General features: G+C 36.9%; 1 protein-coding gene across 1 annotated transcript; it reads left to right on the forward strand.

Annotated features, from left to right (window-relative positions):
* The first annotated feature begins 861 nt into the window (after positions 1-861).
* LYSMD3 (LysM domain containing 3) lies at positions 862-14087 on the forward strand. Its single transcript, XM_040622098.1, has 3 exons — positions 862-1043; positions 5032-5294; positions 10076-14087. Exons 2-3 carry the CDS (start codon positions 5040-5042, stop codon positions 10736-10738), a joined length of 918 nt encoding a protein of 305 aa, XP_040478032.1. The 5' UTR covers positions 862-1043; positions 5032-5039; the 3' UTR covers positions 10739-14087.
* Positions 14088-14326: the final 239 nt, after the last annotated feature.

Consider the following 14326-nt stretch of genomic DNA (forward strand, 5'->3'; position numbering starts at 1 on the left):
CATCATTTACATAAATTCAAACACATTATCATACTCATTTAGTAAATTTAAGAAAAATAATATATGAAGTCATGAGTTTGTTATCTAACAAACTTCTCTCATAGACCCTAACCGTGACTACCAGTGACTTTCAGTTAATTTTCAAAACCAAGCGACTTAATTTGTAGACAGCCTTGTCTCCTGGAGAATAGGACGCCGGAGAACCAAAGCCCGAGCGCAAACATTTCCCAGGGCCCGACTCTAGGTGGCTCACTTTCCTCACCTATAAACACAAAGACAAGCAACCGTACCCCGCCAGCCAAGGACTTCTTTCCAGTATTTTGCCTCTTCTGCAAGTCTAGAAGCTTCAAGCAGGAAAACTAATAAGCATAGTACAATTTGCTAAAACATGGATGTCAATAGCTGAACTTCTGGACATCCTTCTCCACCCTACAGAAACCTCCAGATGCAGACCAAGAAGAAATGTACAACAGCCCCCGTCAAATCCTTAAGAACGTGCCTCCTCTCGATCCCCCCCACTGCCGCGTGTTTTCTAGACAGTCTGCCAGCACTGTGTGTACGAAGGACAAAGGCGCAGCCCGCAAGACGGGGTTAGCACGCGGACTTCGCCGTCGGAGATACTCCCCCGGGGATGAAGGGGCGGGTCAGAGGGGGAGGAGACAGGGGCGGGGCTGGAACTCCTGACGGCATCCCTGCGACTGCGCGCCGGACGTGGGCCAGTGGTTGGGAAGCTCCCGGGTCTGGTCTCCACCTCGCGTCCCCGCCCTCTGCCTCCTTCCCCGCCCCTTCCCACCTCCGCCCTCCTCCTCCTCCTCCTCCCCCCACTCCTTCCCACCTCCGCCCACTTGACGCGATGACGCACGGCAGGTTTGCGGACGTGGCGGCGGCGCACGGCCCGGAAGGCGGAGACGTTGGCGGCGGTGGCGGCAGAGTACGGGGGCAGCCAAAAACGGAGGGTTGGTCATGAATTTGCCCGGGACAGGAGCCGCGGCAGCGGGCCTGGCACTCGGCTCCTTGTTGCGTCCCCGCTGCTAACAGAACAGGTAAAGATGGCGGCGAGAAGTTGGGTGGGGGGTGTCTCGGTCCCGGCCGGCGGGATCGGGCCCCAGTTGCGCCCTCGCTGGAGATGATGGGGAACCCTCGGCCTCAGGTGTAGCCGGGGCGGCCGGGCAGGGTTCGCATCCCTCCTTTGCATGGAGGAGACCCCGAGGCAGGGGAGACCTTCGCGACCAACCCCACTGAAGCCCCTCGTTACACTTCGAGGAAACTGAGGCTCAGAGGAAGTACTCCTACCTGCCGTATTCCCGGATCAACGCAGTTACAACCTAAGCACTATATTTTCCCCACAACTTATTGTGTTGAATAAATGTCTCGTCCGCACCGTCCAAGTGTGATGGTGTAGCATAAAAATCCGAGATCACTGCGGGGAATAAACAGGGAAATAAAAAACTAGGTGTGTGGAATGGAGAGGGAGGGAACTTAAAGTTTTTAAAAACTGAATTGGTCGTGGCGGATACAGTCCTTGAGATACTATCGCAGTGCTGAACTAGGTTGTGCCCTATGGCCCTTTTATTGCTTTCTGCTTAAGGAAAGGCAAAGCGAAACACCCAACAACAGTTACTACAAATTATGAAGGTGTTTGGGAAACCATTTTCAGTTAGAGTGAGCTGATGAATGCCTTAACAACGTATCCAGTGGTAATTATTGCGACTGTTTGTAATCTAGATAGCGTGCAGCCTTTTTTCAGTTTTCTTAAGNNNGTTTCGTGCTTTTTTCCTACTCTAAGAATTAAGACTGGTTGAAGAAAATTGAGCCAGATGACTTGAATACAGTGTACTTTCTAATCTCTGTATGGTTGGTTTAGATAATTATCTGCTTGGGCCAGAGTCTAGCTTTCCATTTGGACTGGAGGCACAACCAATTCTTGATTATTCAAAAACAATATCCAGTTTGTGGTATTCTGCTGCCTGCATTTCATTACACGGAGAGTGAAGAGATAGGGAGATGAAGTTCTAGTCTTTACATATTATTTAGCAATGTACCATGGAAAAGGTTTGACATAAATACATGAAATGGCTTTGGGCATTGCTCAGTGAATTTCAGCTGTTCTAAGCCAGTTTGGGGTTCTAAGAACAAATTATTGGGGGAAAGAATCTAAATGGGTCAGTATAGCCACATGTAAATTGCTGTATATTAAGTGGTTCTTAAATTTTTAAAACGTGGACCCCATCTCAACAGGAAAACAAATATTCCCCACAGAAAAATGTACATAGTATAAAATTTTGCCCACGAATCCACAGACATTTCCTGCACTAAAAACACAAGATAGAAAAAGCTTGGTTAAACAAGTGGAAATAAAACTATTATCTATTTTAGGTGAAAGTGAGATACTTTTTTAACTTTTTGAGATTTAAAAATAAAGCGTCTTTAGTTTATTATGGTATTAAAACAAGATTAACCTTTAAATTTTAACTTAGAGTTGTCACTTGGTTAGAACTCCATGAAGAAATAGGTGTGACCAGGACTTTAAAACTGATTTAGAGATGAAAGATGTGGATAGCTTTCTTTAGTTTGGTGGCTGTGAATTTAGGAATCACAGTTCATGGTAATAAATAGTAGCACCTGAGAGGGTAGGGATGGGTGAAATAGTCTACTTAATATATAGTTATTAGTTGTCCATGTTATCCTAATAGAAAAACCCTTGAGTTTTTAAAGCATTGCAGTGTTGTAGAGCAGGGTCAGAAAGTGGTTTTCAGGGGTTGGATTCAATGATATGAAATAGTTCATAAGTTATATACGTATGTGCCTACATACAGAATGTAATCTGTTGTCATCCGTATTACAAATTCAGACTTTTGGAGGGTTTTTGTTTCTCTTTTTTACTTGGTATTTGTCTGTAGAATTTACAACCGAACTAAGTACTTCTTTAAGACATCATTTGAGGGATGCCTGGGTGGCTCAACTGGTTAAGCGTCTGCCTTCATAAGCTCAGGTCATGATCGCAGGGTCCTGGGATCGAGTTCAGCATCAGGCTCCTTGTTCAGTGGGGAGCCTGCTTCTCCCTCTGCCTGTTGCTCCCCCTGCTTGTGTGCTCTTTCTCTCTCTCTCTCTGACAAAAAAATAAATATCTTAAAAAAAAAAAAAAGACACCATTTGGGCTTGCCTTCCACGACGCAGTGTTTGTTTGTTTTTTTTTTTTTTTAAAGATTTTATTTATTTATTTATTTGACAGAGATAGAGACAGCCAGCGAGAGAGGGAACACAAGCAGGGGGAGTGGGAGAGGAAGAAGCAGGCTCATAGCAGAAGAGCCCGATGTGGGGCTCGATCTCACAACGCCGAGATCACGCCCTGAGCGGAAGGCAGACGCTTAACCGCTGTGCCACCCAGGCGCCCCCATGACACAGTGTTTTGATGGTTTCTTCCTCTTCTGAATATCCCTTTTAGCTTCTTTGCAGGCTGATTTTCCTTCACTCGGATACCAAATGTAGCAATTCTTCAAGGCTCAGGCTTGGCCCCTTATTCTGTACTTTCTTTAGGTAATCTCATCTACACCCACGTAGTTTCGGTTTCTCCCTATGCACATGAGCCATGAAATTATATTTCTAACCCTTTCTGAATTTGACTGTATAGCCCACTTGGTTATTTGACATTCTTTGGGGCCGTCTTAGAGGAATTTGTAATCATAGTCCAGCGCCCCTGCCCCCGGCTTTTCTTCTAGTGTTCCGTATTCTGGAGAATGGCATAACCATTTACTCAGTGATGCAAATCAGAGATCTTGACATGATCCTTAACTTCCTACCTCTCTTCATACCTAAGTCACAGTATGAAGTCTTAAATATTTTATCTCCAAAATGCTTTTTACTACTTGTCTACTTCTTTCCATCTTTGACAATAACTGAAAGCAATCTACTATCCTTTCTTATGTAAACAATGTGAAGCTAGCAGTGGGAATGTGGGATTAGTTTTTATGTGTTTCTGTTTTGTTTGTTTTTAATGAGAACAGGTCAACCTGATGAGTGGAGAGTGCATATGCAAGTAAACAAAAAGTATTTATTGATGTATGCTTTTAGCTTAAGTCAGTGTTCAGTCTTAGAGTGTCTTTTCTGAAGTAGAAATGAATGTAGTGACCTAAATCTCTTTAAATCTTTATGGTCCATAAATTGAGTTGGATGAGGACTTTGATAAAGGTTGGTGAAAAGCTTCTAAGGAATAAGAATCCCTGGTTGTGGGGCGCCTGCGTGGCGCAGTCGTTAAGCGTCTGCCTTCGGCTCAGGGCGTGATCCCAGGGTTCTGGGATCGAGCCCCACATCAGGCTCCCCCGCCGGGAGCCTGCTTCTTCCTCTCACACTCCCCCTGCTGTGCTCCCTCTCTAACTGGCTGTCTCTCTGTCAAATAAATAAATAAAATCTAAAAAAAAAAAAAAAAAAAAAAGAATCCCTGGTTGAGGGCAAAATTATGACCTATATAGAAGGCACTAGATATAAAATACTGAAGTAAAAAAAAAATACTGAAGTCAGTGTGATACAGGGAGGTAGGGAGGTAGTACGAAAGATATTTCAATCCCACATGCACTTAAAATGCAGAACAAGCCAGAATATTTGGGTTCATTAAAGTGTTGTGTTTGTATATATAAAACATACTTTGATTCCATCAGAATTATAAATTGTACATATACAATCACAGGTTTTTAATACATAATACAAAAATATTTCCTAATTTTATTCACATACTCGGAATAAGTGGAGCTTAGTTTTTTGACCTTAAAAAAATAGCAATTTACTTTTGCGAAAAGGTTTATCACGCCCACGTTTTGTGATATATGGTCTATAAGAACGGATTACCTCTTCCCCCTGCCCCCTTGTCTCTACTGCCAGATACATTAATTGCACTTTAACATCTGTAAAACTTCAACCTAAATTTTTAAATAACCAAAGTCATTAAAAAAAAAGTGTCCTGAATGTAAGATTTATGTAACTCAAGTAAACGGTCAGGTACATGCCAAAGTTTTCTCTGCCTTCTTTCCCCTTCAGATTTGGACATGGCAGGGAGACATCAGAATCGTAGTTTTCCTCTTCCAGGAGTTCATTCAAGTGGTCAAGTACATGCGTTTGGAAATTGTACAGACAGTGATGTTTTGGAGGAGGATGCTGAAGTGTATGAGCTTCGCTCCAGAGGAAAAGAGAAAATCCGAAGAAGTACATCAAGAGATAGACTTGATGACATTATAGTATTAACAAAAGATATACAGGAAGGAGATACTTTAAATGCAATAGCCCTTCAGTACTGTTGTACGGTAAGTTTTCATTTGATTTTGCATAATGCTGTCCAAAATAATTTGTTCATTAGCACAAACTGAAATAAGTTCTGTGCTCTTTTATCTTCCTTTTCCCTTTCTTTCCATAGAAATCTGTATTATGTTGGTAGCTGTTAACTTTTTACACTTTTAAGTGAATCCTTGAATTTCTGTTTATTTCTAAATCCATGATTCTGTTGTCAGTAATGAAAAACACCCAGATGTGTTATCTTTTCTCCATACTCAAGTTGTAAGAGAATATAGAAATACATAAGGAAAAGTTTTTCTCTGCATCAGCTTCCTGAAATAACACACTTTGGTGTGTTTTTTTCCATACCTTTTTTGTGCTTATAAAAACACTATACATATGGGGCACCTGGGTGGCTCAGTCAATTAAGCATCTGCCCTCTGCTTGGGTCATGATCCCAGAGTCCTGGGATTGAGCCCTGCATCAGGCTCCCTGCTCAGTCGGGAGCCTGGTTCTCCTTCTCGCTCTGCCTCTCCCGCTGCCTGTGCCCTCTCACTTTCTCTATCAAGTAAATAAATAAAATCTTAAAAAAACCCAATATACATATATGTAACACATAAATATGAATATTTATATATGTTATATATAAAATACTTGGGCTGTTGATTTTGTTTTTATTTTTTAAAAGATTTTATTTATTTATTTATTAGAGCATGAACATGAGCAGGGGGCAAATGGTGGTACCTTTATTTCTGTGGAATAGATTCCCAAAAGTAGGATTGATAGGTAGAATGAAAGGTATATTTTTTATTTTAATAATATTAAACTCTGTTTAAACCTATTATATATCTTTATTATTATGTCCATCTTGCATCTTTAATATGGAATCTTTTCATGTAAACATATTGATCCAGAAACTGTTAGAACATTTTTCAAACTTTTTGTTCTCATACTCCCAGTAGAATTTTGAAATGTATATATTGTGTATTTCCTTGCACATTTTAAAGTGAGCTTAAATACTTCCTAATGACTTAAAGGATATAATTTCCAGAATGTTGCCAGTATTAATATTTAAAAATACGACTGTTAGACTACTCTTTATATGCACTTCAAAAAAAAAAAAAAAAGATTTGTTTATTTTAGCGTGCACAAGTGGGGGGAGGGGCAGAGGGAGAGGGGGAGAGAAAACCTTCACTTGCTGCTGAGCACAGATGCCAACATTGGTCTCTATCTCATGACCCCTGAGATCATGACCTGAGCTAAAACCAAGAGTCAGAGATGTTAACCGACTGAGCCACCCAGGCGCCCCATATGCGCTTTTTTTATAACGTGAAATTTTTATCATTCCTTTTTCTCCTTATATTTTCATCCTCCCCCCACAATCTTTCATAATGTATTATATTTTTGTACTTGAAAGCTTTTTATTGGTTACCTGTTACAGTTCTCTGCAATAGAAACATACATATTTATAAATTTATTTATACAAGTATATGTAAATTTAAATTGAATTTTAAAAAATTTCCTGTGACCATGAAGTTCTGTGTATTATTTTTCTCTGAATAATTACTGCACTTCAGTAGATCAAAACAGATATGACAAATTTTTATTTAAAAATTTAATAAAGTATTTTATTGAAACGCATTTCTTGATGTAAGAAGAACTGGATTTTGGTTTTTTTTTTTTTTTTGCAACACCATTTATTATTAGGTCATAGTAGATCTGATTTCATTTTTTAGTGTAAATAACCATGTGAATACATGTCTGTAGAGAAGTTACAGCATGTGCTTTAGAAAGTAAAGAAATAAGTTACAGAATTTGCTTTAGAAAGTAATCAAGATTTAAAATTAGGGGCAAGGCTATAATTATCAAGCTGGAGGTCCCAAGAGAGAGTGTGGTCCAGTAGCTTTATTAGAGAAAGACATGGGTTTCCCCTTAACGAACCTGATAAATTGTCTTAGAAGAAGAGAATTTTGAAATGCCATCTGAATGATTAAAAATAGGTCATATTTCCAATGAGCTGAAAAGGAAAAAGTATATGACTATATGAGTATACGAGGAGAAAGGTATACGACAGTGATGTGGAAGGAGAAAATAAGGGGAACAACAGATGAAATTTAATAGGTGTTCCAGAAATGAGTGGCATAGACTGATGGGTAGAAGCACTTTGAGATAACTGAGGAAAAGTTTGGTCTGTGTAGTAAGAACATCATTATAAGGTTTAAAGGAGTGCTGCAAAATGGTAGGGAAACCTGCTGGTGAGTTGGAGGGGACCCAATAAAGAGATTAGTGGAATAATTCAAGTGAAGATGATTAGGGCTTGGACTAAAATATGTGTAGTAAGGCTAGAGAGGTTTACAGAAAATCATTTGGGGGTATTCACAAGATGTATCAGCTGATTCCTCATTTAAAATGAAGAATGATGAAAGGGCGGTTAGCTTAACATTAGGGGAAAGAAGGCATTGTCTACAGTAGGGAAAATGGATATAATAGAGTTAGGGAGTTAAGCAGTGCTCCCTTTGCCAGGAGCTCAACCAGCAAAAAGGATAAACCTTACAAAAGGATTTATCACCTTAAAAATAGAGTACTTAGTGCTGTATTCCTCTTATAAATACTTAGTTTTAGAAATTATTAAAAACATGCCTGTCATACAAACAGTGACAAGAGGACAGAAAGTCCAAGTTTGGAATCCTAAATGCAACCAAGGAAAGTTAGTATAAAAGAAGACATAGGGATATTCAGAGTGAGAATCTAGGTATACTACTAAAACTTGGAAGCCTGGTTCAGAAAGAGCATGGAATAGTTGTTAGTCAGAATAGACAGTACCAAACAAATGAACATTTAAAGAGAATAGGGTTTGTTAATGAGTCTTCATTTGCCTTAAGGAAAAAAACAGTCTTGAGGTTGTAAAATTTGAAAGCACCCTTTTTCTTTAATGTCTCATCTAGTTACTCCTTAGTCCTCTCTCCATCTTCCTCTCACATGTACACTTCCAGGGAATTGATTTTTCCAGGAATCTTCATTCTTCAGTGGACTTGATCAGGAATATGCAGTTGATCAGTTCATCACTCCCTCCTAAAAACCCTCTTTGTTTGACCTCCTTTGATTTTGCATCTTTCTGATTTTTCTGCTAGTAATATTTAATTATACTAAATATATTAAATATAAATATTAAATGTTATAGCTGTTATAACACACTATATATCACTCTTCTAAATGTTCATATGTTTTAATTTATTAATCTTTGCAAAACCCTATATGGTAGGTAGTGTTACTACTGACATTTTACATATGTGGACACTGAATTGCAGAGAGGTTAAACAACTTGCCCCAAATCATACAGCTAGAAAGTTTTCAGAGCTGTCTTTCAAACCCAGATAGTCCATACTTTTAACCACCATCATATATTGCTCTCTTGGCCACTCTTTTATCTTTTTTCTTTTTAAATTTTATTTTGAAGTTTAATTTCTGTACCCAACATGGGGCTCGAACTCAAAACCCTGAGATGAAGTGTTGCATGCTCTCCTGATTAAACCAGCCAGGCACCCCTTAGCCACTCTTTCTAATCTCTTTTGTAGATTTCTCTTATTCAGTATACCCCTCAAATGTTGGCATTTCTCAGAGATCTTTCATATGTCACCTTTTTCTCCCAGTCTTTTTTAGTGAATCTGTCTACTCTTGTGACTTCAGTTACCATTTTTGCTGGTAATCCACAAACCTGTATTTCTTCCTGAGATTATTCTTCCAAATTTCAGACATAACTGTCTGTTGGATAGCTTCCACTTAGATATTTCAGCCATCTCAAAGTCAACAGGTATAAAATCTGTATTTTCTTTTCTCCCTCCAGAGTGTTCATATCTTAGTAAGTGGCATCATTATCCATTGAGTTGACCAAGCCAGAAAAGTTTTATCCTAGACTCACTTTGCCTGACATCAATCATGTGATAAATCAGGGCTTAGGTTAAAGCATTGATGGAAATCATGAACAGGACTAATCACTTAAAGATGGTGGGAGAGCTTATCATTATAATTGGTAATCTGAGAAATACTCCCATGCTTTCCCTCTTGACAGTGGCAGTTGGATAGGATATACAGACAAGCCGAAGACCATATAATATATAGGGAAAGCTTATAAATAATGACTGATCTTGGCGGTAATTGAACAATGCATGAACACTGAGAAGTTCAGGAAAAATGTCATCAGAAGACAAGTGAGGGAGATAATTTATGTTATCAGTTCTCAGGTGCATGTTTTTTCGCACATTTTAACATCTTTGAAATTGGAATGGTGATATCCTCAATATTTGGTGTGTTTTTTTTTTCCCCTTAATGATATGTAAATAATGGCACATCTTAGAGTTGATGGCATCTGAGTTTTGATAAAATACGGTAGTTTTAGTTGGGTAAGTTGACATATGCCTACACTTTAATTGCCAGACTGGAAGAAAGAACATAAATATTTGTAATCCTTCCTTCCCAAATTGTTTACAAACAACAGAAAGTGTGATATTTGTGCATGATGTACAAAGAGAAATATCAAAGGATCCCAGAATCTACTTAAATACCTAGTATTAGTGTTAATAGTACATGGGTGATAATAAAAAGTAATTAGTGATTTCCCAAGACTGGTAGATTAAAAGTGGTGTAGAACTGTTATCCACAAAATAAAGTCTCTCTAGGTATGATAACTTAATACTGCTAATAATTAAGCTCCACTTTTTATTTTTTCCCTTCCAAAAGTAACTGGGATGAATGACTATTGTTATCTCTATTTTGTTGGAGAATTCAGTTAAATTTTTTTTTTTTTTTTAAACAGGTAGCAGATATCAAGAGGGTTAACAATCTCATCAGCGACCAAGACTTTTTTGCCCTTAGGTCTATCAAAATTCCAGTTAAAAAGTTTAGTTCATTGACTGAAACACTTTATCCTCCAAAAGGAAGACAGACTTCACGTCCTTCATCTGTGCAGTATGTTCCAGAACAACAGGAAATTTTGCCAGCTAATGATTCTCTTTCTTCCAGTGAGTCAGCTGATAACTTTTTAAAAGAAGTAGATCGAGACATAGAACAAATAGTAAAATGTACAGACACCAAAAGAGAGAACCTTAATGAGGTGGTATCTGCTTTAACAGCACAACAAATACATTTTGAACCTGATAACAGAAACATTCAACGTAAGGATCCTTATTATGGAGCGGACTGGGGAATAGGGTGGTGGACAGCTGTAGTGATAATGTTGATAGTAGGTATAATAACGCCAGTATTTTATTTGCTGTATTATGAAATTTTAGCTAAAGTGGATGTTAGTCACCATTCAACAATGGATTCTTCACATTTGCATTCAGGAGTGACACCCCCATCACAACAGAGAGAAGTGGAAAATGGAATTGGTCCAACTAAAGGAATACCCTTTGGCCAACATGATCATAAACTGTATCGTCAAGATTCTCAGCCACCTGCTGCTCAACACAAAACATAGCAAATAGCTCATAATTACAGTGTTAATGATCATGTGTATCTGGAGTGTGGTGAATCAGTTATATTGAATAACCACTTTAAAGGCAGGAGTTAGGGAGATGAAGATGCTTTTATTTTCCACCCTTTTTTTGGGAGCCAGTTACAAATAGATTGAGTATAAATTCTTACAGTTGCTATCGAGATATTGTTGATACTGAGAGTTGTAAATCTGTATCTGTTGTATCAATGCTTAAAGGAAAAATGAATTTAAATACTGGTCTAGGAAGTTCCTAACTTGGAAAATGCATCATTTTTTTAATTCAAGCCTGGTTATGTTTAAATTTTATTTTTCAAGTAATTATTTTTTGGTTTAAGGTTATTAATGTTAACTATATTAGGCAAAATAAAATTTATAAGCCCCCAAAATAATGTGTTATGGTTAGGAAGTTGCCATTTGGTCACTAGAACACTGGATTAAGTCAAGACCTAAAAGTAATCTTTGTCTCTTAAAGCTTGCTGCCTCTGCTTCTGTTTTTTAAGTGATTATATTTGCCTCTGTTATTTGAAAGCACTTTTGTAACTCTTTAATGAAAAGTGTTATACAAATTAGCATTATTACATACTGTGATAAGTTGTTGCTGTGTTACATGCAGTAACATGCCTTAATTGCATTTAATGCCTTATAATATTACTTTAAGTAAGCTAATACAATTTTTAGAATTAAAATTAAGGATTATTTCAGATGGTCCAATGGGATTCATAGGCCATATAAATCCGTCTCCACCTTCACCATCAAGCAAAACTTCATAGGGTTAAAACAGATTTTCATTGGCTGCCTCAGGTCTGTTGGAGAAAGTGGTTCATTAAGCAAAAGGAAAGGTGCAGGAGACCTTTTGCATTAACAATAACAGACAAATTATTGATCCGTTAGCCTATATTTTTCAAAGAGAAAATGTCCAACTTAGACCTTTTTTTCCCTCTGAACTCTAGCATCAAATTGGGAGGGAACAGAGGCCAAGGTGTGTGGATCAGTTGAACGGGCTTGATAGTGCTACTTAAGATTTGCTGGGGATCAGACACAGTCTGGCTAAATAGGCATCATTTACATACTGATTTCCATCATTTAATTTCTTAAAGTATGTGTTTTAAAAATGTAACCAAAATGATTCATTAGAAGAAAGATTTGGTGGAGTCTGGATTGTCTGTTTTGTGTATAATAAAGTATGTACCTTAAGTTATATAATACCACCTCATTTTCTGGGCATTATTTCCTAATTTTTAATGTTTCAAGTTTTGATCAGTCGTTTTATATTTCCAACTCCAATATTGATTTTAAAAAGGGGGGGTGAATAAATACATATGGTAAATGAGGTTTCATGTACTTTCAGGAGAAAAGTATAAAAAGACAGGACAGAGAAGTCAAACGTTAAAGCTCTTGCATGTATCAGAGGACCTTAGACAATGAAAAGTGTTAATATGGAAGTTGTAGCAAAATCATTTTTTGAGTAACTCTTTTAGTTTGGAATTTTAAAAATTGTTTTAATGTGCCTTGGCATCTTGAAAAAAATGTATGATCTTTCTAATTTATGTTCAGTGTTAACTTGGTCAGTTTACATTGTATTTATTACGCCTGCTGAAAAATCAAGTTTTAGGGAAGAAAAATGGATTAGATTATTTTAGGGTAGAAGGAAGAACTTTGTTTACATCAAATTGATGAAATTACAGAGCAGTGATTCCTTTTTGCTAGTGCTACTTTGAAATTGTGATAGGTCTGATTTCCAAAATAAGTAACTTAAAGTAGTTAAGTGTACTATGTACTTGATTAAAAACCATTTTTGTCTTGCAGTGTGTCCTGTTTCACGAAGGAAATATAACATATCCTTATGACACAATCAGGCAGTTTCCTTTTTCTATATATTTGAATTCTGTATAATTCTATATATATCATATATATAGAATTTTATATTCTAATCTTTAATGGTCATTTTTAAAAAAATTTCTTAAGCATTTAATAAATCTAGAATAATGTTACCTTTTAAAAAGTACTAATATACATCAAAATTTGTAGCAAATAATTACTTTGTAAAACTTAATAAGAGTTATTTGATATTGTGGATTTTAATTGTGCTGAAACTCTTATTTGAATTTACCTGGATGCTTTACATTGGAAGGTATATATGTTATATATATGCTAACAGTTGTGAATCATTGCATTTGGTTCACTTAACAACTTGGAGTTGTTAAGTGAAGAAAAATCTGCTATTTTTAGGGCAGATTATTTTTTTTTAAGGCTGGGTGCAAATGGTTAAAGTTGTTTTGAACTATCGAATGCCACTGAAAGTTTTTGCCATCCTACTCCTAGAAAATTATGGGAGTCATCTCTTCAAAAGATAGGGTAAAATGGATTATACAGTCTGCTGACCACATTAGAATTAGAAAGAAGACTAATGTTAAATGAACTTTTCCAAAGGACTTTGTGATTTTTAAAGCTTTTCTTTTTCTGGACTCTACTTGCTTGTTCAGCAAGAAGAATTCTTTAAATGAACCACTACTTACTAATTAGTACTTTTTAAGGTATCTATTTCTAAAATTACCTACTTGGGAATATGAAGGATGTTTCAGAAATATCATGAAGCAAGGATCCAGTCAAAGCGTTACAGGGTAAAGGTAGAATTTTTAGAAGTCTATTTAAATGGTGCATTATGATGGGTGTCATTCTTACTTTGAATTACAGCAACGTTGCTCAGGAAATCAGTTTTTTCTTCCAAGTATGTGCATATTGCACTGTTAGATCACAGAAATATCTGAATGCTTTATTTAATTCTTTTTATGTATGCAGATACTATAAATCTTTTGTATAATGTATTTTATACAAAGGCAAAATGGAATTGCAGAACATTGTTAGCATGTACACCTGTAAAACTGGTTTTTAAAACTTTCTGCCCTTATTTTTCATATTTTAAAAGATACGCAAATGTAATAAAGTTTCTATTTTATTATTCAGTCTAAAATGGAAGCTGGTGAATTTAATTGAATAAAAGCAAACCGTTTCTCCTCTTCTTTCAAACTATTTGATGTAGAGATACTGTGTAAGGTGGATAGAATTGCCAAAGGTTTACCAGTTCATATTTCCCCCTTGTTATACAGAAATAAAATCCACTGGATTATTTATAGGACATAAACGAAAACAAATTTCAGATGGATGTTCTTTGGATATTCTTCGATACCAGGGAAGAAGACTTTAAAAGGCACGGTCCATGGCTGCTTAGCAAGCTGTGGGTCACATATTTGCAAAATGCTCTATATGTAAATTTTATCATGAGACCATCTTTCCACTTAAGGATATATTTCAAAATTACTGGTAGCAAAAAGAATTGAAAAAAATTGGAAGTTTTTATTTATTTAATGGAGGAATTTGTGATGTAATTCTTTTTTTCCCCTTAGAATTGTATTTAAACTCATTTTTTAATAAAAAGTTTTTACTAACTGCAGAGCCTTTAGGCATATTAAGGCAAAACCATTGACACTGTACATCTGGATGTGGTGGGGATGGAAAGGTTAACAAGATCTTCCAAATATCTTAGCATTCTCCTCCATCCACTGTAAGTCA

The sequence above is a fragment of the Ursus maritimus genome, unplaced genomic scaffold, assembly GCF_017311325.1.
Source record: "Ursus maritimus isolate PB19 unplaced genomic scaffold, ASM1731132v1 scaffold_5, whole genome shotgun sequence".
NCBI lineage: Eukaryota > Metazoa > Chordata > Mammalia > Carnivora > Ursidae > Ursus > Ursus maritimus.

What these genes read in the sequence shown, in the direction of transcription:
- LYSMD3 (XM_040622098.1), top strand. Translation starts at nt 5,040, where the DNA reads ATGGCAGGGAGACATCAGAATCGTAGTTTTCCTCTTCCAGGAGTTCAT. An exon ending in CCCTTCAGTACTGTTGTACG is followed by an intron (nt 5,295 to 10,075) that starts GTAAGTTTTCAT and finishes TTTTTTAAACAG; the next exon opens with GTAGCAGATATCAAGAGGGT.